This window comes from Terrapene carolina, unplaced genomic scaffold (assembly GCF_002925995.2).
Source record: "Terrapene carolina triunguis isolate 2854851 unplaced genomic scaffold, T_m_triunguis-2.0 Scaffold238, whole genome shotgun sequence".
Classification (NCBI taxonomy): domain Eukaryota; kingdom Metazoa; phylum Chordata; order Testudines; family Emydidae; genus Terrapene; species Terrapene triunguis.
The window spans coordinates 6,091,396-6,113,457 of NW_020664589.1; the positions used below are offsets into that span (position 1 = coordinate 6,091,396).

General features: G+C 55.4%; 1 protein-coding gene across 2 annotated transcripts; it reads right to left on the reverse strand.

The window, feature by feature from the left end:
- Window positions 1–2,870: 2,870 nt before the first annotated feature.
- On the reverse strand, window positions 2,871–21,257 carry CERCAM (cerebral endothelial cell adhesion molecule). Of its 2 annotated transcripts, none has more exons than XM_029912755.1 (13): window positions 21,108–21,257; window positions 15,958–16,068; window positions 14,796–14,913; window positions 14,083–14,217; window positions 13,086–13,290; window positions 12,546–12,665; window positions 11,867–11,943; window positions 10,269–10,375; window positions 9,015–9,147; window positions 8,430–8,557; window positions 7,868–8,071; window positions 5,584–5,831; window positions 2,871–3,707 (listed from the first exon to the last, which is right to left on the reverse strand). In XM_029912755.1, the coding sequence occupies exons 2-12, from the start codon at window positions 16,005–16,007 to the stop codon at window positions 5,594–5,596; spliced, it is 1,515 nt and encodes a 504-aa protein (XP_029768615.1). In that variant the 5' UTR covers window positions 16,008–16,068; window positions 21,108–21,257; the 3' UTR covers window positions 2,871–3,707; window positions 5,584–5,593. The 2 variants fall into 2 exon arrangements, with proteins under 2 accessions (XP_029768615.1, XP_024048711.1); XM_024192943.1 differs by lacking the exon at window positions 21,108–21,257 and adding an exon at window positions 19,311–19,534.
- Between the last annotated feature and the right edge of the window lie 805 nt (window positions 21,258–22,062).

Below are 22,062 nucleotides of genomic sequence, written 5' to 3' on the forward strand. Positions count from 1 at the left end.
CCCCCCCCAAGGGTGTTCCCTGTACTGTGCCCCCTCCCTCCAGGCGAGGGGGGTTGTGTGGGATGCCCCACAGGTTGCTGCAGAGGGCAGGGTCAATGGCACCCTCTGACCCTCCTGAAAAACTAATGAGCTCTTAAAGTGCCCCCTGTGGGTTCCTCCCTGGATCCCCCAGTCCCTGACACTCCCCCACTCCAACGCCCTCCCCCCGATAAAACCCCCTTACATGGGAATGAGCCAGCCAAAACCCCCCCCCCCCCCAGATGTTACCCTGTGTGCTAGATTAGAATAGTGCAAAGCTGCTGTGACAACACCGTCCCCTGCTCAGCTTGGTTTAAAGCAGCCGCTGGGACTTTGGTTACACACGCCAAGGAAAATACAGCTGCTGTGGATGTAAAAAGGTGGGACAGAGGAAGGATGGTGCAGTGGTTAAGGCTCTAGTCAAGGTCTTAGATGATGTGGGTTTAAATCCTGCTCTGCCACACGTTCCCCATGTGACCATGGGCAAGTCACTTAGCGTCTCTTGCCCTCAGTTTCCTCCCTGTAATTGGGGAATAATACTCCTGCCCTACCTCACAGGGGCCACATGAAGATAAACACATTAAAAGGACGGGGAGGTACTCAGATACTCCAGTGTCATATAAATCGCTAAGATAGACAGGGGCTGCTTAGGGAAGTCACACAGGCATGGATGCCTTGGGATACAGCCAAGGATTTGTTCCCTACAGGGCCGGCTCCAGGCACCAGCTTGGCAAGCTGGTGCATGGGGCGGCCACTCCGGAGAGGGGCGGCAGGTCCGGCAATTTGGCGGATGGTCCCTCACTCCCGCTCGGAGCGAAGGACCTTACACCGAATTGCTGCCGCAGATCGCGATCGCGGCTTTTTTTGTTGTTGTTTTTGGCTGCTTGAGGTGGCCAAAACCCTGGAGCCGGCCCTGGTTCCCTATACAAAATCTATCATGATTTGGCCACTAAAGCATGGAACTGGGCAGCAGGACACCAAGTCTGCCAGTGGCTCAGCGGCACCTGGGCTATGCCTTGATCTTCCCATCTGTGAGATGGGTACAGTGATACTAATTCACCTTCGTAAAGGACTTTGACACCTACAATTAAACGCATCTGAGTTGATACAAGCAGAGCAACAGTTCTAGGCATGGTGCATTTGGTCCATAGCTTCCTCTACCATAGTGCCCTTACTGAAGGCCACATGGAGACCAGTTAGGTTGCACCCTGTGATTGCTCCAGGCCCTGGCCCAGTCCAAAGTGAGTAAGAGCAAATATTTTTGCATCACCGAACAAGAAACTTTAGTGGCCATTTGATGTAACCCAAAGGCCTGGCATTAAATTCTTCTCTTGTTTTCTGGGCAGGTGCTAATCAAATGTGGCAGGGTCAGTGGGTGGTAGATTAAAGTGACTAGAGGAATTCTAGTGCCAAGTATATAATGGGAGGGGATGGGGGAGGAATATCACTTCAAAGATCTAACTGGGAAGGAAGGCGATGATTAGACAGAGACACCCCATTGGGGCAGGGAGTGCATTTTCTTACTCCCCTGAACTGCTTTGCCAGTCTACCGAGAAGGCAGGTTCTAGGCTTCTATAAACAGAGGTAAGTCTGGGCTCATTTCTAATGGCTAGAAGCAGGTCTCTCCCAGTTACCGGCGGAGCGATTGGTTTCTGTACAGGAATGCTCAGGCCGCAGGGTCACTTCGAACAGCTCTTCTGAAGCCAAGAGTCTTACCCTCTGCAGCGTGCACCCGGTATCATTCACACCTGTGCAAAGCAGCTGTGAAATGTCACCCGGTGAGAAGGGGAGTTTTACACCCACTCTGCTCCCATTTCAGTGACTACACAGGGGGGAAGGTGGGGCTGAGCCAGGTCCCGTCTCTGTAACAACCACAAGGGCAGGCCTGCATGGTCTCCGCCCCCTGACAGTGATGCAGGGCGAAGGACATTCCACACAGGTCTTCACAAGCCAACATGCACTCTGGCATTTCAGAGCAGCCGAACGGATGCGAGAATCCCTCCCCGTGCAGCTAAGACTAAGATTCAACTATCCAGAAGGCACAGAACCGGAACAAGTTCTAAGATACACATCACTGGGGCAGGCGGAGCTCCCTCCTCCCAGGGCATCTTCAAAGCCCTTGACAGAAATTAAACTAATTAACCCTCCCAGTGCTGGAGGAGGGAAGGCTCACGTCCCTCATTCAACAGCTGAGGACAGTGAGACACAGACAGGTGCCGTGATCTGCCCACGGTCACCTGGCCAATGGCAGAGCTAGGCAGCGCCTGCCTTTCAGGCGCCTGTTTGAGACGCGAAGCCAGGCTTCATGTTCTAGCACTAATCAATGATGGAAGCGCCAACACACGGGGTAAATTCACAGAGCGGAAGGCAGGCAGTACCCTCCCTCCAACCCCACAGAGCCCACACCCAGGGTGCTCTTCCACGCAAATCTTGAGCTTGAGTGTTGTGTTGGTGCTACAGGTTTCTCACACCGTGACATCCCAGAGCGTATCCCGTATATCCTGGATCCCACACTGAGTCCACCCCGCAGTGCTCTGCTCCCACTACCGCCCAGTTCACACATGGATTTTGGACCATAATAACTAGTCAGTTAAGGGTGTGATTTTTCTATACCAGGTACTGATATAACGGGTAAAGGTGCCCTATACTGGGATAGCTTATTTCCCCTTCCCAAGTGGCATTCAGAGGTGATCTCTGGGCGCTGTCAGTGCATTGCACATGGAGGAAAGAAGGCGATCTGGGCATTGCAGACTACTGCACACATGCTAGTAGCCCAGAGCAGAGCGAACAAATGCAATAGACACTAGAGGGGGCTATAGAGAACAAGAAGATGGTGACAAAATATGGGTGGGTTGGCTTAAATAGAGTCCAGTTTAATCCTCCGGCTGGCTTGCTTAGTTCAGTTAAACCATACTACATGGGAGGGAAAACCCAGCAGGCAGCCTGGCATAATGCAGAGAGAACCCTAATCTGCAGGAAACTGGGCGAATCTTTGCATTACTTCTCCCTGCACTGGATTTGAACGCTACAGCTCTAAGTCTGTCTGGGGCATTTCTTAAGCACCCGTCCCCTCATGTCTAGATGCCCTCCCCTTTTCAGAAAGGCCCCCAGGGTGGTTATCAGCTCCAACTTGGGGTGGAGAAGAGAAAGAGCTTTGATTCCATGGAGCAGAAGGATGAGCTGATCAAATAAGACAACATACAAACAAGTATTACAAAAGAATCAATATACAGCAAGAGCCATCGGCTCTAACACACACCCCTGGCCCTATGGCCTGGCAGATCTCAGATGAGTGGGCTCCTGCGTCCCTGCAGGAATTAGCTCAATCTGAAAATACTGAGCAAGTCAATAGTGGGAAGGTTACCGAGCCTCGTACATTGCCAAACCGTTCTGTCCTTTCAGGGAGAGGCGCCACTAGAGATGGGGAAGGAGAAGTAGTAGGTTGCAAAGGACTAGACCAAAAGCTTCACCACCTAGCAGAGGTGTCCAGCTAGTCAAGCCTGGTCCTCGGTGCAAACCCTGCATACGGTCTATTTCAGTGAGTGACAATTATGGGCCCAGGTTAAACACCCTCCTTTGGTCAAGCAAACACAGCTGCATCTCTCAGCCAGGAACCAGTCGAATCTGCAGCCGAGCAGAGCGGCCCACCGTGATCCTCCTTTGTTGCGCTTGAGGAATGGGAAGCACCCCTGGAAAAGGAAGTGAGAGGCCAGCGTTACTGGTGCAACAGGGGTTGGCTGCTGTGCCACTGTGATGCCAGCCTGCAAAACTAAACTGTTTGCTGCCCCAAATGCACCCCCTCCTGGGCACTGGGTTTCCCTGTGTCCCACAGGAAGCTTGTCATTGCAAGAGGACCTGGCTGTATTGCTGAGCATCTCAGTGGAGCCAGCCAACAAAAGGAACAAGGTGCGAATGGGCCATGCAGACCACCAGATTCTACTCTGCCCCCCAAAAGGGTCCCCCCTGGTCAGGACTGAGGTTCAATAGTGGGGATCTGCATGGGGGAAGTTTGCCCCATTGTTACGCCTGCAGCGTGTGTTCCAAGGACACCTAACAAGTCGGTGTGAAAAATAATCTCTTAATTTCTGGGGCGTCTGCCAGCCCCAACTCAGTGCAGCCACCTCTGGGGAGGAGGGTGCCAGCTGGCTCCGAGCAGAACAGGGGAGAAGAGGGTACATGCTCGCACGCTAAACCCAAGACTGTCCGCCTGACCCATCACGTGCTAACCACGGAAATAAGGCAAAGTTATTTTTGGTTTCAAACCTGGCCCAGTACATTTGCTCCCAGCCTGAGCCCTTCAATTCTAGACTCCTGCCCACGGATCGTTTTCCTGCTAGCACTAAAAATGCCAGACAGCAGGACTTTGGCATGGAAATTCTGACGAGGATGAACGATTGCTGGGTTAGGTTGGGGCAGACAAAGCGTAGGGCTGCTCTGCTGTCTGGCATCATGCACTGTTTCATTTTCCAATTACAGTGCAAGCCCTGTGAAATATACCACCCACCCACCCTCCCTAGCCAGCAAGAAGCAGGTTGAGCAGTGAATGTGAAGGGAACCTTTGGGGTGCCAGGAGCAATGTATTCTCCCCCTGCCACCTCCACCTGAGGAATTCAAGCACTTTACAAACAATAGCTAAATGTGGCCTCTCCCCCACTCTGGGAAGTAGAGGAACATCACCCTCGTTTTACACATAGCGGTAAAGTGACTTGCCCACGGTCACGCAGAGAATCAGTGGCAGTCAGGAATAGAACCCAGGAATCCGGGCCCACGGTCCCCTCTGCTAGGCAGTAGACAACACTGCCTCCCAAATGGACATGGTTAGTACTGACGTGACCTCCCATGGTTCAGCTTTGTATCTCCCTTCCCAAGTCCTCAACCCTTGGGATGTAGACCAATAGAGAGCGTCTTGCTAATTCATACCTAACATCGCAGCTGGTCACGTGTCAGAACCCTGGGGAAGGATGAGCGTTAGCCCCCTGGATACTCCTGCATACCCTCTTGGGAGAGCACCTGGTACTGAGGGGAGCAATGGGACATCACAGCTACTCCCCCAACGACAGCTCAAACAAGCTGGGGTCTTGTAGTCAAAGCACAGCCTGGGAGTCAGGAATAGGGTGACCAGATGTCCCGATTTTATAGGGACAGTCCTGATTTTTGGGTCTCTCTTATATCGGCTCCTATTACCCACCCACATTTGCTGTCTGGTCACCCTAGTCAGGAATTCTGGGTTCTGTTCACCTGCCACTAACTTACTGCCCAGTTATGGGCAAATCCAGTTCAGTGCTTTCGTTTCCTCATTCGTCAGATGATACTGACCTACCCCAGAGGAAGGGGGTTGGGACACTAATTCCCAGGTGTCCATCAGGTGCTTTGGGATCAGCGGGGAAGGAGGGTAGGGAAGGGGAAAGTTGCTATTGGACACTGAAGCTGAAAGGGAGATTTCAGACATGTCCGTGAGACACGTTTGCAGGGCAGCACTTCCTGGCAGCCAACTTCCATCCGCACGAACACGTGAATCTGCATGTTTACACATGTGTTCTGCAGCTGTTCCCGGGCCTGGCTTACCAGCCCGAAGTTAGAGCTCATCCCGGGCGGTCGAGCGGAAGGAATGGCCAGCGTTGCTTCGGGAATCCTTCAGTGTTTTCTGCGAGCCGCTCCAGTCCGTCTTCTTGGAGTCGTCATCCCAGATGGTAGAAGTCTCCGTGTCGCTGAGCCACTTGGAGTCCCCAGCGTAGTGAGTGGGGTAAGCCAGCAGGGGGTGCACCGAATACACCAGCAGGTCTCGGTTAGCAAAATGCTGCTTGTAATCCTCGCTAGAAAAGGGAGAGTAGAAAAATCAGTGACGCTGAGTAGGAACGCAAAACGGGATGGAGAGCAAAATCTGTACACCTAGGGGGATGCCAGGATCTGTCCGCAGCCTGGAGCCCCTGTCCCCTCTAACGCTCTGTTCCTGGGCCTCTGACACCAAAGAGGAGGGAGTGCCCCGAGACACAGCACCTGGATGGATCATCCAAAGCATTTCCTGCTGGGCATGGGAGCCAAGAACTCCAGGCAGGCTCCTGGTTCAGTGAGAGTCTGTAGGCCCTGATGGAGCAGCTCAAACAGCAGCCAAAGCACTTTGCTTGGCTCGGGCCGGCTGCCCAGAAACATGTTCCTCAACATCCACGGCAGAGCTAGGCCGTTCCCAGGCCCCTCGTTAAACTACAGCAAACAAGGAATCCCGCGATGAGCTCACCCTGCAGGCTGCCAGGTCTGCAGGACTCCGGGAGGAGCAGGAGTGGGGCACTGGACCGCCGGCAGCCTCCTTGGGAGGCTCCGCAACCTGGCAACCCCCTCCTCCCGCCCCCCAACATCCTGCATCCCAGCACAGGGCTCTTGGCAGCCCTTAGGGTCGCTCTGGACTGAGCCATGGTGCTCCCCTCTACACCCGGGGACGATTCCTGTCACATCCACCTCCACTGCTCGCCCAGCCCCGGCCTTCTGCCATTCAGATCCAACTGGAGTCTCCTGCAGAGCAGGGCGCTCAGTTAGACTACGGGCTGGCCCAGTGCCAGACAGCCAATGCTGCTGTTATTCTAGCTAGCCTGGGACTTGGAATGGTTCCTGGTTCACACCCAGGGCTTTAGTCTGTCCACCTTCCTCCTCCATCCCTCCCTTTACTCTTTTAATCCCGCAGTTTTTCCATCTCTCTCTCAACCCTTCCCATCCCCCCACGCTTCTCCCGCCAGCTCAATCTGCTTTTCTCCCCCCCTCTCCCCCGAGGTCTGCAGGAGGGGCGGGAAGTCAGCATTGGGAAACCAGAACTCCCAGCCCATTGCAACAGTTTGACTGGAATCTGAGAGCACCTAAGACAGCTGCCGAGGATGTGAGCCACATGGCCATCCTGGAGTGGCTGGGTGACGTCTGGGGGGTGAGGGTGGGGGTTATGGCTGAATATCTGTGGGACTGCACACTGCGTGGGGATGAACGGGGGACGCAATGCAGAGGGGAAGTCGGTGGCCTTGTCCACATGCTGTACGTAGAGCCTGGTGTCTGTGCAAAGGGGCGTCACGATCCCCAGACACGCATTTCACAGATTCCTTGGCCGTGAAACCTGCACTCTCAGGTCCACCGGGTTTTCCAACGATCCTTGTTCTCCCCCCTCACCCCGCGTGTGTGACTGCAGTGCTGCTGAACAGCGTCTGGTCGAAAGCCCCGGAGCCCTCTGCCTACCAGGGAACATGGGCAGTGGCAGAGCAAGCAGACCCTAGGCTGGCCTCAACCCTAACCTGGGGGGGATGATCCATGGACGTCAGGCAGGGCGGAGTCTCCATGACCCAGTCAGTCAGTAAGGGGCAGTGGGGGGGGGGGGGCAGGGAAGAAGTGCTCAGCCGTGATGGTCAGACATGGGGATGTGGCTGATCCACTAGAAATGGAGCTGAAATCCTCCAAACTTGTTTCACACCAGCCCTGGCTCGGCCAGCAATGACTCTGTTCTCCTCCCCCACAGCTCACTGACGACCGTTTTCCACAGACCAGAGCGCAGCCAGGGCTGAGGGGAATGAGCTCATGGTAACAGATGTTTTATTTCAGCGCACAAGTAACGCTTGATGGGGCGGGGTGGGGGGGAGAAAACACACATGCATGTTTCTTCACTTACACGGCTAAGCTGCTGACGGAGTCTGAGCTGCAAACCAGACTAGCAAAGGGGTGTCACACCTGACTGGGTAGGAAAACTGAATCAAAACCCCTTCCCGGGGGTTCTGCATGGACCGGAGACCCCCCCCCAGCACTGGGCTCCCCCCCTTCTCAGCCAGCACTGTGCCAGCCCCGCCCCTGGGATGGAGCAGCAGCCGGAGTCTATCCTTACTTTGGGTGCTTGTCAGACATGATGGGCAGAAACTCGTCCACTGGCAGCATTTTGGACAGGGGCTCGGCCGCGATCAGCTTCTGGGCCCCCCGCTGGGAGATGATGTAGGCCAGGGTCCAGTAGGAATATTCGGCCACCACCAGGTTCCGCACATCCTCCACCGGCTCCTCGTCGTCCGAGTTCACCTGCTTCCTGCCCAGGTAGCTGCAAAGGCAAGAGCAGCCCATCAGTGAAGGGAAGGAGCCAGGCCCGTAGCAATCCCAGGCAGCAGACGCGCTGCAGGGGACTGGCTGGCTCGAGGGGCTGGGAATGGGACACAGACTTGTCTCCGGGTGGCTGGCTCCAATCAGCCATTGGGGCTGAAAACTACAGTGCTCAGGGCACTGAGCTATCTGAAAACAGTAGCCAGCATCAGAGGGCACTAACCCATAGGGAAGTGGGGGAGGGGCCCCCCCAGCCCATGGTGGGATTCAACCAGTGACAGCATTCAGAAGGCAAGCTCAGGATGGGGCCAGCACCCACCCCCGCCCCTTCCCCCTCACTGTGGGCTAGTCCAACGTACATCAGGTCCCAGTCCAGCTGTGCCCACTCCAGCTCCTCCATCAGCCGCGTCAGCCGCACCTTGAAATAGGCCTCGAAGCGCACGTCATCCTCAAACACCACCGACTTCTCCAGCCCCCGCGCCACGATCTGCAGGGAGAGCCCAAGTGGTTGTCATTAGAGGCTCCGCCGCTCCCTCCTGGACCCCCCCCCCCTTCTTCCCTTCCCCGGGACAGCGGCATCAGTCTGGAAACTAAGTCTGGGCTGGGGCTTGTTGTGAAGAACGGCCTCACAGAACAGAGGAGTGGGGCAGAGGAGACACCCCCATCCAGGGGCTGCTGCCGAGGGCACCATGCCAGCCAGGAAGGTTGCTCAACGTGCTCCAGTGGGCAGGGCACTGGACAGGGATTCAGGAGACCTGAGTTCTAGTCCCAGCTCTGACAATGGTGACCTTGCGCAAGTCACTTCCCTTCTCTGTTTAGACTGTAAGCTCTTTGGGGCAGGGTCTGTCTCTCACTCTGAACAATGCCCAGTGCCATGGGCCCCCTCGGCATTAGTGTGATCTCCCCCTCCCCATTTATTGTCTTCTTTTGCCTCAGGTCTTTACCTCTTTCCAGATGTAATAATGGCTGAGGAAGCAACCAACCTCCCCCTTGGTGAGCGTCCTGCCAGAGAACGGGTCGTAGTAGCCTGGGAGCAGATCCACACCCAGGATCTTAATGTCACTGCTGTTCAGGGCGCTGGAGGGCGAGAGGCCGTGGTTAGAGAAGTGCTGCACTGGAGAACAGGCGGGAGGGAACAATCCTGCACTGGCCGGGGGGAAATCGATGAGGTGGGCATGATAGATCCTTCCTGTCTCTAACTCCCACTGTTCTGCACCCTGTAATAACAGCTGGCGCTTCTATCCCTGCTCCTGGCCCAGTCGGATCTAGTCACTTCCACTTCCCAGCACCACCCCCCTGAGGGGAGCTCCCCACGGAGACGGGCTAGTTCCAATCTGGGGCAGGTTATTCCCTGCCTTGGGCCACCGACACCTCCTCCAACAGGGGAGTCCCTTGTGAAGGTGAGCCTTCCCCCCTTCCCCCACACCGCCCATAAGCACCTCACAGGAGGGGCCTGGCCACACCTGGTGGAGGTGGGACTCTCCAGCCCAATAACCTGTGGAGGATGCAGAGGATTTGGCGGGCTGTGCTGTGAGACACTGGCAGGCTGAGCTCGTGGGACACTGACAGCCAGGGGCTCGTGTGTAACGTTGGCTGCTGCCTCGTCTTTCCATGTCCAACATCTGCCTTTTGCTTCCTTGGCTCAGGAGGCAATCCAGTGTTGTTCCAGCTTTCCACCACAGACTAGCACAATTTCCCCTCTCGGTTCGATGCGCGGTGTCATAACGCATCCCCCACCCCCACCCCAACCCAAAGCAGCAGTGGGAGCACTGAGCTTCAGCAGCAAGAAACCTGCCTGTGCCCAGTATCCAGGGGCGGCTCTATGTATTTTGCCGCCCCAAGCATAGCAGGCAGGCGGCTTTCGGCGGCATGCCTGTGGGAGGTCCGCTGGTAACGCGGATTCGGCGGCATGCCTGTGGGAGGTCCGCCAGTCCCGCGCCTTCGGCGTCCCCGCTGCTGAATTGCCGCCGAAGCCGCGGGACCGGCCGACCTCCCGCAGGCATGCCGCCGAAGGCCGCCTGACTGCTGCCCTCACGGCGACCGGCAGGCCGCCCCCACGGCTTGCCGCCCCAGGCAGGCGCTTGCTGCGCTGGTGCCCGGAGCCGCCCCTGCCAGTATCCAAAGCCCATTCCCCCTCTAAGGTTCTGGCATCCCACCCAAGCTGTGGCAAAGCAGGGTAAAGAGCACAGAGCAATCACCTCCCATCCACAGCATCCACCACCAGGGGGTCTATCTCCAGCTCATACAGAGAACTCAGCATCCGCTGGCGCCGGTCTGGCCGCCGCACCAGGTTAATCAGGAAAATCTAAAGAAGAATCAAATATTAAAGGGGATAGGATTAAAATTCAGAATGAGCTGGACAAACTGGGGAAATGGTCTGAAGTCAATAGGATGAAATTCAATATGTACGAATGCAAAGTGCTCCACTTAGCAAGGAGCAATCAGTTGCACACATACAAAATGGGAAATGACGGCCTAGGAAGGAGTACGGCAGAAAGGGGTCTGGGGGTCATAGTGGACACAAGCTAAATATGAGTCAACAGTGTAACGCTGTTGGAAAAAAAGCAAACATCGTTCTGGGATGTATTAGCAGGAGTGTTGTAAGCAAGACAGGAGAAGTAATTCTTCACTCTACTCTGCACTGATTAGGCCTCAACTGGAGTATTGTGTCCAGTTCTGGGTGCCACATTTCAGGAAAGATGTGGACAAATTGGAGAGAGTCCAGAGAAGAGCAACAAAAATGATTAAAGGTCTAGAAAACGTGAGCTATGAGGGAAGATTGAAAAAATTAGGTTTGTTTAGTCTGGAGAAGAGAAGACGGGGACATGATAACATTTTTCAAGTACATAAAAGGTTACAAGGAGGAGGGAGAAAAATTGTTCTTCTTAATCTCTGAGGATAGGACAAGAAGCAAGGGACTTACATTTCAGCAAGGGAGGTTTAGGTTGGACATTAGAGAAAAGTTTCCTAACTGTCAGGGTAGTTAAGCACTGGAATAAATTGCCTAAGGAGGTTGTGGAATCTCCATCATTGAAAATTTTTAAGAGCAGGTTAGACAAACACCTGTCAGGGATGGTCTAGATAATACTTAGTCCTGCCATGAGTGCAGAGGACTGGACTAGATGACCTCTCGAGATCCCTTCCAGTCCTACGGTTCTATGACTCCAGCCCAGGAAACATCGGGCTAGAGACCCAGGGAAGGGCACAGTCTCATGCTCACCAAGGGAAGCTGCCAAGAGCAGGGGACAGTCCATATGAGGTTCCTCCATTCAGCGGTGGGCAGGCCATTGTGACTGAAGGGAATGGGATACCCTGGGACACAGAGGATGGACAAAGCTCTATCCCAGCTGGGCACGCAGAGGGGAACAAGCTCCGCTCCATGGCCATGAGTGTGATGAAGGAAGGGCCCTAGCAGCTCTCTCCTCTTTGAAGCATTAGCGGAATCTTTGGGAGCTCAGTGGGGTCTCTGCTCATGGGACGGAGCTCCTGCCAGACCTCCCTCACCAGCCACCCATCCTCACGTGCTGTTCCCTGGTGTCCCCACATGGGGGTTTAATGGTGCAGCCACAGGCTACCAGACAAGGGATATGGGTTGAAGAGGGTCCTTCACCCAGCAGGGGGTATGGAGGCAGCCCGCTTAGTTGGGTGCGGGGATTTCACATCACTCTGCAGCGTCTCCGCTGGCCAGCCCAGCAGGGGTAGGCTCCAGAGGGAGGTGGAGGGACAGTAGGTGCCATGAGGGAGCTGTGTTGGGCAGGGAGGGGAAACACGCTCTCACTTCCAACCAGGTGCTCACCTCATCAAAGCCCATTTTACCGAGGTGCTTGGGGCTGAGGGAAACGTGCTCAGAGGGGTACATCGGGGGGCCATCCACTGCAAGAGACAGAGCACGTGGCTAAGGTGGAGTCACTGTGCCCACAGCCCTAACTCCAAGGGCCTAGACAGAAGCAAACACCCTCACTGCGTCACCGGATGCAGCTGGGCGTGTGGGCCAAGAGCTTCCCCCCCTCTCCAGGATTTGCTTCAGGATGATAGGCCAGCCCCAGCCCGCACTGACAGCTCAGAAGGCTCAAGTGCTCAGAGCCCACCAGAATGGTACAGGCTGCCCCCCCGCCACAGTGCCTCATGGCTGAGCTGGGGTCTTCCACTTTCCATGGCCCGTTCAATCTTTAGGCTTTGCTGCTGTGACTCCCAGCAAGAAAGCCAGTGAGCCCCCTTACGGCGCGGACGCCCACCCGAGACCCAGCGCACTTCCCTCATGTCCGCTAAGGGCGTTTGCCAAAGAGGGACAGGAACCGCTTACGCTTTGTCTGTCAACTCCTCAGACAAATGCACCCCAAACAAATGGTGTAAGCGGGTGAAACTCCACTGACTTCAGGGGAGCTGCATCTGCTGATCTGCGCCCCAGGGCTAGGACCCCAGCTGAAGCTCCCCACCATTCCCCCCAGCCAGCGGCTGGGTCCCTGAGCCCTTACCCATGGCTTCCAGGATGAGGTGCACGAAGTTGATGCGTTCGTCCTCTAGCGTCTGATGGGACTTCACCGGGACATTGATGTAACCAAACCGCTCCTGGTTACACACGTAGATCTGGACTCCTGCAAGGCAGCGGCAGTCAGAGAAACCCCAGGTCACCAGCCCCTGCTCCCAACCCCTTCGCTGAGAGCTCTGCACACCAGCCTTCCCCGTGTTGCTCCATCCCAAAGCACAAGCCCTGGGCTCCTCCTAATGTGCCAACCAGATCCCCACTCCATCGCCTCCACCCACCACCCTGCCTTGGGCAAAGGGGCTGTGCAGGGCCAGCACGGGGCAGGAGACAGCCCCTGGGAAATGCACTGCTTTTTTACATCCTTCAGTTCCACATCTACATGGGGACGGATTCAAATTTCACAGTCCTCTGGCCTCGACCCCTGGACATGGGATGCCTTGAGGAGGTCCCCCAGAAAGGAGCGAATACAGCTCACTGCGGGTCCTTCACCCCTCCCTCTCCCACTCTGCCCCTTCCCTCTGGCCCTCACCCGCTGCTTGGCAGGAGTAGGCGAAGACGATGATGTCGTCAAAGGGCCAGGTGTAGTTGGGGTGGGGCGGGTGGAAGGCGAGCTCGGAGGTCCCCTCTTTTCGCAGGTCAAGCAGGAAGGTGGCGTACACCATGGGGACGGCGAAGCAGCCCACGCGCTGGCGATTCTTGGTGGGAAAATAGTCTGCCGTCCTGCGGTAGTAACCCTGGGAAATACAGGGGTGGGGTAATTCCCACTGACCGGAGCCAGCGCGTCTCCCCCACCCACCCCAAGCAGGCAGGGCTCCAGCATGGAGAGCTCCCTCACAGTCATGCCCTGACAGCAGCACGCTGGGCCCCATGCCACTCTCAGATGCTTCAGAGTTTCCCTCCATCCTCATCATCCAGCCTCTGCCCCAGGGAGAGAGACACTGGGGGGGATATTTTCCTCCCTGCTGAATCCCAGCACATCACACATGTCCAGCTGAACACAGACAGGTGGGGCTTGTAGGTTTCCTCCCCGGTCTTAAATGGGGCGACGGGGCTTGCAGCAGAGCCCGGACCCCACACAGCAGAGAGGGGGCGACGTTAGAGGCCACTCAGGGGTTTTAGGAGACAGCAGAGCTCACCTGAAGGAAGAGTGATGGGCAGGTTGGCACACGGCCGAGAAGGCACCAGTGGAATTTCTCGGCGGAAGCTGCAGCCTGAACTGACTGGGTGACTTGGCTACGAGACCAGCGACTCTGGGCTGGCAGGGGGTGCCCAGAAGGGCAGAGGTGGTGCTTCGAGGAAGGTTCCTCAGGCAGGAACTTTACAGTTCGGTGCCTGGAGATGTTTTCTGGCTGTGGTTAAGGGAGAAGCTTTCCCATACCTGCCCCAGGTCCATCAGGAACTGCAGGACAGGGGCACCCCCAAGGGTAACCCACACCACTGCTTGGCAGCAGCACCACCGCTGAGTGACAGCAAACAGGACATCCTCCAGCACAGGGCAGTCCCCCTGCCCGCCCCAGGCAGCTTACCTGAGGGGTTATCCCACACCAGAAGTTGGAGTAATATGTCTGGGAGTCCAGCATGGGGGCAATCACCGACTTGTTCTGCGAGATCAGGAACGTCAGGGTCTGATTGTTGGTCAGGATGCTGTCTGTATCGGTGAGCTAGTGGTGGAAACACAGCCAGCTTAGCGGGCGCAATACGCTTGAAGCGAGGCTGAGGCTGCTCATCACAACACGTCTAGGTAGGCGAGCTAGTAGGGAGAGCTCCTGCCCAGCAACGGCCTGCCTGGGGCAGGCACGGCTCCATGCCGCTCTGGGAAAGTCCTGGGTTCTCCTGCACCCTCAGCCTCCAACCACTCAGCCAGGAAGGGAAACCCTTGGAGGATATTTTCCTAGCAGGGGGCTCTCTCAGATAGCCCTGGACGTTATCTGTGAGCGACGGCTCTGGAGCATCCACAACAAAACAGAGAGGAACCAGGGCCATAAAGCTTAAGTTAGGAAGATGACAGGTTTCCACACCGGGGTCATTTCAAAGTAGGCTGGATACACCCCCGGAGAATCTGCCACAAGGAACTATCCTGCTCTGGGCAGAGTGACAACAGAACTTTCCCATCTCCGCTTTCAACGCATCTGAAAGCTGGTCATGTTCCTCTAGGTTGGGCCTTGCGGGAGGGCTGAAATCCTTCCTGTGCTAAAGGAAGGAAGCGGGCCCAGTTGGTCCAGTTACAGAGTTCTCTTACCAGGAGATAATCAGCCCCCTTGGCCCGGGCGAAGCTCAGAGCTTCCTGCTTGAGCCTCATGACGTGTTCATAGCGTTCGTCTGTCCAGTGCTTGGGGCCAAGTTCATCGGGGTAAGAGCTGCATCAGGCAACCAAAGAATTAATAACCTGCCCTTGGCTGTGAACTTACAAACTCACTGCACCTGCATGCCTGATGGCTGAGTGGCTTGGCCTGGGCAGGATCAGCTCAGTCTGACAAAGGGCTCATCTTGACTGGGTTTGCTTAGCGTGGAGTCCCTCTGGGGCAGCAAGGGGAGGGATCCCTCACTGAGGAGCCATTTAGCTTGCACAGCCCTATGTCTGCCCAGCCTGTTCATCCCACAAGCAGCCCAAGCATGTGCGGTGTGGATCAGTGCTGCCTGAACAGCCCCAGGCGGGGAGGGAAGAAACGTGAAACTGACTCACTAACGCAGGCTCAGGATTGGGTCAGGCCACAGTCAGCTACCGCAGCACACACATTCCCAGCGAGGAGACTGTAGCAAACAGACTCTCCCTGTCTCCATCTGTGTGCAGGGCCTCTCGCTCCCTCTGTGCATAGGGACCTCTCGCCCCTGGGGGATCTCTCTGTGCAGTCAGCTCCAGGCAAGAGCAGGACAAGACAGGAGAACACAGAACTGGCATGGCAGGTTTGGGTGGATCAGAACGGGATGGGGCACAGACAGCAGCCGACCCGTGGGCAGATCGCCACAATGCCAATGGGCAGGTAACCTCAGACGCCTTCTTCAGGGTGCCACCAAAGGGCTGATCCCAGTGAAGGTGCTGGGAGAAAGCCGTCCCCATCCCACCTGGAGGAGAATATCCATGCATCCTGTCCTAAACTGGATCAGAACCACCACAGGGTGGAAGAGGATGCTAGACCCACTTCCATGCAAAGACTTTTATGCCCCAAATCCAGAGGTGCAAACCACAAAGCTGCATGTAAGAAAAATGCAGTGGTGAGGTCTGGTAGGCTGAGTGCAGGGATGGGACCCAGAAACTTCTGGTTCCATTCCATCTCCAGTTGACTCCCTTGTAGCCTTGGGCAAATCACTCAGCCCCTCAGTTCCCGATGCATGAACTAGACAAAACACTCTCTGGTAGGACGCGTTGCTAAAGCAGGGCCTCAGGTGACCATGCACCTTACCTGGGCTCCTCCACGGACTTCCACTCAATGTAGCGATAGTGTTTCTCCATGGCCGTAAGCCATTCCCACAGGATCTCGGTTGTGTTGTCGATATTGTGGTCCGTTGCACACCTGAAAAATCAGAATGCAGAGGAGACATTAGCTCTCCCCCTTCTCCCAGCCCCATTTCCTGCAGCACGTGACTTCCTGCCCCAAACCCAGCAACACAATCCTATGAAACTCAATCGGAAGCCACGGTGGTAGCTGAGATCCCCCTCCCCAAATGCCTCCCGACCTCCAAATCCCACACATCTGGACATCAGCGGAGAGCTGTGCAAACAAGGATGCTAGGGAGCTGAGAAGACTCATGACTCCAGAGGGTGCGTGAATGAAGAAGTTGAGTGTCTCAAGCACAGGGCTGGCCTTACAGGCAGAAATGGGGAAGAAGCCTCTAACAGTGCACAGGAACTACCAGACTGGATCAGACCAATGGTCTATGCCAGTGGTTCTCAATCAGGGGAACTTGCACCCCTGGGGGTATGCAGAGGTCTTCCAGGGGGTATATCAACTCATCTAGATCAGTGGTTCTCAACCTGGGGGTCATGAGCCTCGGGGGGGGGGGGGCGCAAGCGCAGGGCCGGTATTGGGGGTGGCAAGCATGTCAATTGCCCGGGGCCCTATGCCACAGGGTGCCCTGTGAAGCTAAGTTACATGCTTCAGCCATACAGTAGTCTAGAAAGGTTGAGAACCAATGGTCTATGCAGTCCAAAGTCCTGTTTCCAACAGTGGCAAGTGCTAGATGCTTCAGGAGAAGGTGCATGTAAGCCCACAGTGGACAATTATGGAATAACCTACCTGCAGGGGAGTTTCTTCCTGACCCTCGTCAGAGTATATTTGATTCATGCCCTGAAGCATGAGGGTTTAAATCCAATTTTTTAATTCCATCTGATGTAAGTGGATAAGAACATAAGAATGGCAAACTGGGTCAGATCAAGGGTCCATCTAGCCCAGTATCATGTCTTTTGACGGGCCAATGCCAGGTACCCAAAGGGAATGAACAGAACAGATCATCATCAAGTGGTCCATCCCATCGCCCATTCCCAGCTTGGATGTTCTTATCCATAGAAAAGCAGGTTCTTCCTAAAGTGCTCTCGGCTGAGTGGGAGAATTCCATGGAGCTGGCTGGGATCTCCACTTGTACTCAGGAGCAGTGGCAGCAGGAGACTGACTGGGACTGCGGAATATTAAGGGGCAGGGCTCCACCAGGAACTGCCCTCTGGCAGCTGCCAACAATGCTCTGCAGAGAAATTTTGAATGTGAAACTGGTTCCCTGCTCTCCGTTGTCATAAAGCTATCAGTGCCAGTTGTCCCCAAACACCCTGTTTCTGCATGGAGTGTTGTCTAATGGCTAGTGCAGGGAGGTAAGGATCAGAACTCCTGGGTTCTAATCCCAGCTCTGCGGACAAGTCATTTACCCTCCGCGTGCCTCAGTCTCCCCACCTGTCAAATGGGGATTTTGCCACCTCTGTAAGTGCAAGGCAATAGATTGATTTACCAGTTTTTTAATATGGACCAGATGGGCCAAATTAATCACTGGTGTAACTGTATGGGCCTCAGGAATAAGTTTAGCCCAGGATGTTCCTATCCAGGCATAGATGAGCTTAAACCCCCTTGTGAACTCTGCTTCCACCCTAGAGCCGCTGCGATGCCTTTAAAAGGAGACACGAGCAACCCAGGCACAAACGCTGGCTCCTGCGCTATAAATACCACCCAGGGATGCTGGCACCAGCAAAGTCAGCAAGCGGGAATCTTTTGGAGAATTAACATGTAATTTTAAGCAATCTGCTATTGGGAGAGGGAACGTGAAGGGAGAATTCCTTCCAAACTGCAGACTCTCTGACTAGCACTCAAGAGGCCCCCACACTGCCCTGCCTGGGCTTGGGCAGCCACCAAACACAAGGGCTCATTTGTCTTCAGACCAGGCTCTTCCCAACTTGTAATTAGCCGTTCTCCTCCTTCACTTTTCCCCATTGCTCCGGGCAGGGCTGTGGGATGCACACAATGCCTACGGCCTCCTTTCCCAGTTTTGTTTTCAGCCCGGCCATGCCCATGACAACATCCGCAGGACGTGGCCTGGCTTCAGTGGCGAGTCCTGTTCCAACCGAGATGGGGGAAAGCGACGAATGTCGTGTATCGCCGCCTAGCACAGGTTGGGGCTGGACAGGCAGGGCATAGACGTAGTGGGAGTGAGCAGGGCAGGGCAGAGCTGAGCAGACCAGCCAATTACTCTCCCTCACCCTCTTCTCATCCATGCTGCTCTCCTCTAGCCTTTCCTCTCACCTACTTTCTCGTGCAAGTGAAACAGTGAGAAATTTTTTTAAAAACAGCTTTTTGGAAATGCCAGCCTCAGCCCCTGCCAGCAACACCGGGCGGAGAGGAGTCTTTCCTCCCACGGTCCTGATCACAGCCGAAGGACAACATCCCCTTCCTCAAATACTCCCCTCCACCCAAGGTCTGACACTTCACAAGGACTGAGACCCCATTCATCCCAGTACCTCGAGAGCCGAACACAAGGCTGTGACTTGTAATGGGAGAGCTCAGCTCCCCCAGGACCAATGTGCTTGCACCCACTCTACAGCACCTCCTGCTGGGAGAGGCTGGGACTGGAGTCTCCTCTCACACAACCACAGACCGTAAGTATCCGAGATGGAAGAAGGTAACAATAGAAGAGTCGCCCAGCTCACGCTGCAGCCTGGGTTGCTGGCCTGCAGACTGCACATCTGGATCTCTAGCAGGGCATGTCCGCTGCCAACAGACGTGCACATCTGGTAAAGAGGCTCTTTACAACGATTATACTCCCGAGGTAACAGTTCCTACAAGCTCATGTGAGAGGCTGTCAAATACGTCTGCGGTGGCTGCGAGGCGCAGTGAGAGCAGATGGGATGAGGCGCCCAGCTCCAGACACCCCGTATCTCACGGTATGCACAGCGGGGTGAGGGGGGTATTAACCTCCAGGAGCAGGGGGAGAACATCTCCCCTTGGGTAGGATGGAAGAGTGTCCAGCCCATAACTCAGGCACCAGCCCCGCTGCTGCCCCACTGCCCAGCGTCCCTTTAAGTTGGGGAGGGAGGGGTTCCCCAGTCTGGCAGTGCCCCCGAGTAAGGGGACAGCAGTGAGATGGCACCCATCCTGCACGGGCACATCCCCTCTGCACCCCCACGTCCCTGCTGCCCCCTGCAGCACCAGGCTGCCCTTCCTCGCCCTGGCACTAACCCCAGCCCTAGGGCCCCTTTGGGGTCTGGGGAGAGGGGGCACCCCCGGATTCTTGCCCTCCCCGGGGAGCCCCGGTGCCCCCTGAGCCGAGCAGCCCTTACCAGACAGAGATGCGCTCCTTGGGGTAGTCCAGGCGCTCCAAGGCCCCCAGGTAATGGGGCAGCGAGTGCTCCGAGTTGCGGGCCAGGATGGCGATCACCACGGTGGGCAGCTCCTGCTGCTGCCCGGCTGGGCTCCCCCCTTCCTCCTCCTGCCCGGGGCAGCCCCTCAGCAGCAGGAGCAGGGCGCAGCGCAGCAGAGCAGCGGCGGGGGGGCGCATGTCCGCAGGCAGCGGCTGCAGCAGTGGGGAGCGGCCGGGGAGCGGAGCTGGGAGCGGGGCGGAGCAGGGGGCGGGGGGGAAGAGAGGGGCCGGGCTGGGAATCAGCGCCGGGAGGGGAGGGGCGGGGAGGGGAGAGGGGGATGCCCACAGTGGGGAAGGGATGAGGCCTGGTAGCACTGGGGCTGTGCCCTGCAGATCAAATTCTGGTGCCACCAACCTGGGCAGCAGCAGGGCCGGCCTCCCGCTCCCTAGTCCCGGGGGGCCAGTTGGGCTGGGGGGCTCTGTGGGCTGGACACCTGGCTGCTGAGAGCTGAGCCCCGCCGAGCTCATCTCCAGAATTGGCATCCGCCCTTGCTCTGGGCGTGCACCCCTGTGCTACATCTGGGCCTCCTTCAGCCGTTCAGATCTCCAGCAAGGGCTGGTCTGGCTGACAGCCGAGGTGGAGGAATTAGTGTGTGTTGATATTAGCATAGTGCCTAGGAGTGCCAGCCACTGAACACGACTCCAATGCACAGACCAGCCCTCTCTCCTCCCAAGAACACCCCAATATGCCCCCTGTGCTGGGATGTGACCTAGGACCAGCTCCCCTGACCCTTTCCCTGCTGGGAACTCCCCTACCTTGGGTGTCTCCTCAGGGTGCGTCCTTCACAGTCCCTGTGTGGTCACTTTAGTGCTGCAAATCTGCATAAAGGGGCCCGTGGAGCACCATCCTTCGACCCCTCGGAGCAGGGGCAGCTTTAGTAAGCAAATTATGGCCTTGGCATTTTAAAAAATAGACATTTTGAAAATGCCCTGTAGGGCATAAAACTTGGTTAGCTGGAGGTGGGCTGGCTGGGATCTGACTTTCCATCTTTCACAGCTATGAGTCTTGTGATTCCAGAAGTTTTGCCTGCAAGAAAGCCCAGATTTCATGGAAAGCTGGGGTGGTGGAATGTGCCTTTTCTTCCCTTTAGTCTGGTGTTCCACGTGTAGCAGACTTGCATCCCCCTCTAGGGAGAGCAGCCAACACAAACACCCCTCTCGCCTCCCCTGCCTGAGAGCTGGGCAAGTAGCAAGAGCAGTGAGTCACGTCTGTTTTTAAGAATTCAGAACCACATTTTGATTCAGCCGCATTCACACGTGTCCCTTTTCCCCCACAAGCATCCATGCAAGCCACGCTTCATTCACACAACCAACATTTGCAGAGAGCAAATTCCAGGCCCATTGCCAAGAGCCGATTAATTGCAAAATAATATTGATTTCATAACAAAAATAAAATTTGTTTTGAGGCCAAAACAGTTCATCCAATCATGGAACAGAAACGACCCCACATGACTGACGCCCAATCACACAGCTCAAAAGGGATGTTTGCGGCGCATACTTGGCCAATGATCCACTGGCTTTAATGTATGTGGCAAACACTTTTATATGACAAACAGATCTGTAAATATCATGGTCGGCCCCCAGACCATTTGCAAGCTGGAAAAGGAGCTAAATCTGCCAGATAAATAACTTTTCCTAACAAACAATTCAGTTAGTTCTACCTAGAGACCATCCCCAGTGTCATACTGGAGCCCAAGAGTAGTTACATCTGGCATACCTGCCCTACTGATCGCGAGGGGTTTGAGAGACCCAGCTATCCAGAAAGACTAGGCAGATGCCTTCCATCCTTGCTCATCGCAGCTGCTGCAAAACCTGCCCAGACAGCTGTGTTTGACCATCTGGGACATCTGAAGGATAAACAGAAACCGGGGGGGGGGAGGAAACTTCATGACAACAGTCAAGCCAGCAAGACACAGAACCTAGAAGAGAAAACAGAGAAGGGGTGTGAGGGCAATAGCATTTGTGCCTTTCAGGAGGTCCTGACATTCCTGCAGCATCAAAGAAAATCACGTTTACATCAAGGCCGAGTATTACCTCGACGTATGAAAGACAGCATATAAAACCTCCACCCCTGGCATGGGTCATCAGCAGTGTCTGCGAGGGTGACCAGACGTCCTGATATTAGGGACTTAGTCTTATATACAAAGCTATACCGCAACCCAGGGGGGAAAAAAGTGTCCTGATTTTTCACACTTGCTATCTGATCACCCTAATGTCTGCACTTGGGACCTTCAGCACTGCCCCACTGACCACTACCACTTAAGCTAAAGAAGCAATTCTCTTGGCTGGTAGCAGTAGTAAACTGTTATCCTCTAGTGGACCAGCCACAACACACACTTTTCCAGTCAGTCATACATAGAAATAGCCTCTCTCTTCTCTACACAGCAGGCTTCAATTCTATCTCCTGGCTGATGTGTGTTGGACTGGTGAACATTTAGGGAAGGGCTGGATAGTTTATTCAGAGAGCGCTGTTCCTCCTACAGACCTACCCTGGTCCTCTCTAGGAACAGGAGGATCAAGAACTCTGATAAATAACCAAACTCTCTGTAGCAGGAGAGAGTTTTCTGGAAGTTCCAGACCCCAGGCAGCAACTCAGAGACCCAAAGGAAGTTCTATAATCCGGGAGCATGAAATGAACACACAATACATGTAGAACAAACAGAAAATACAGC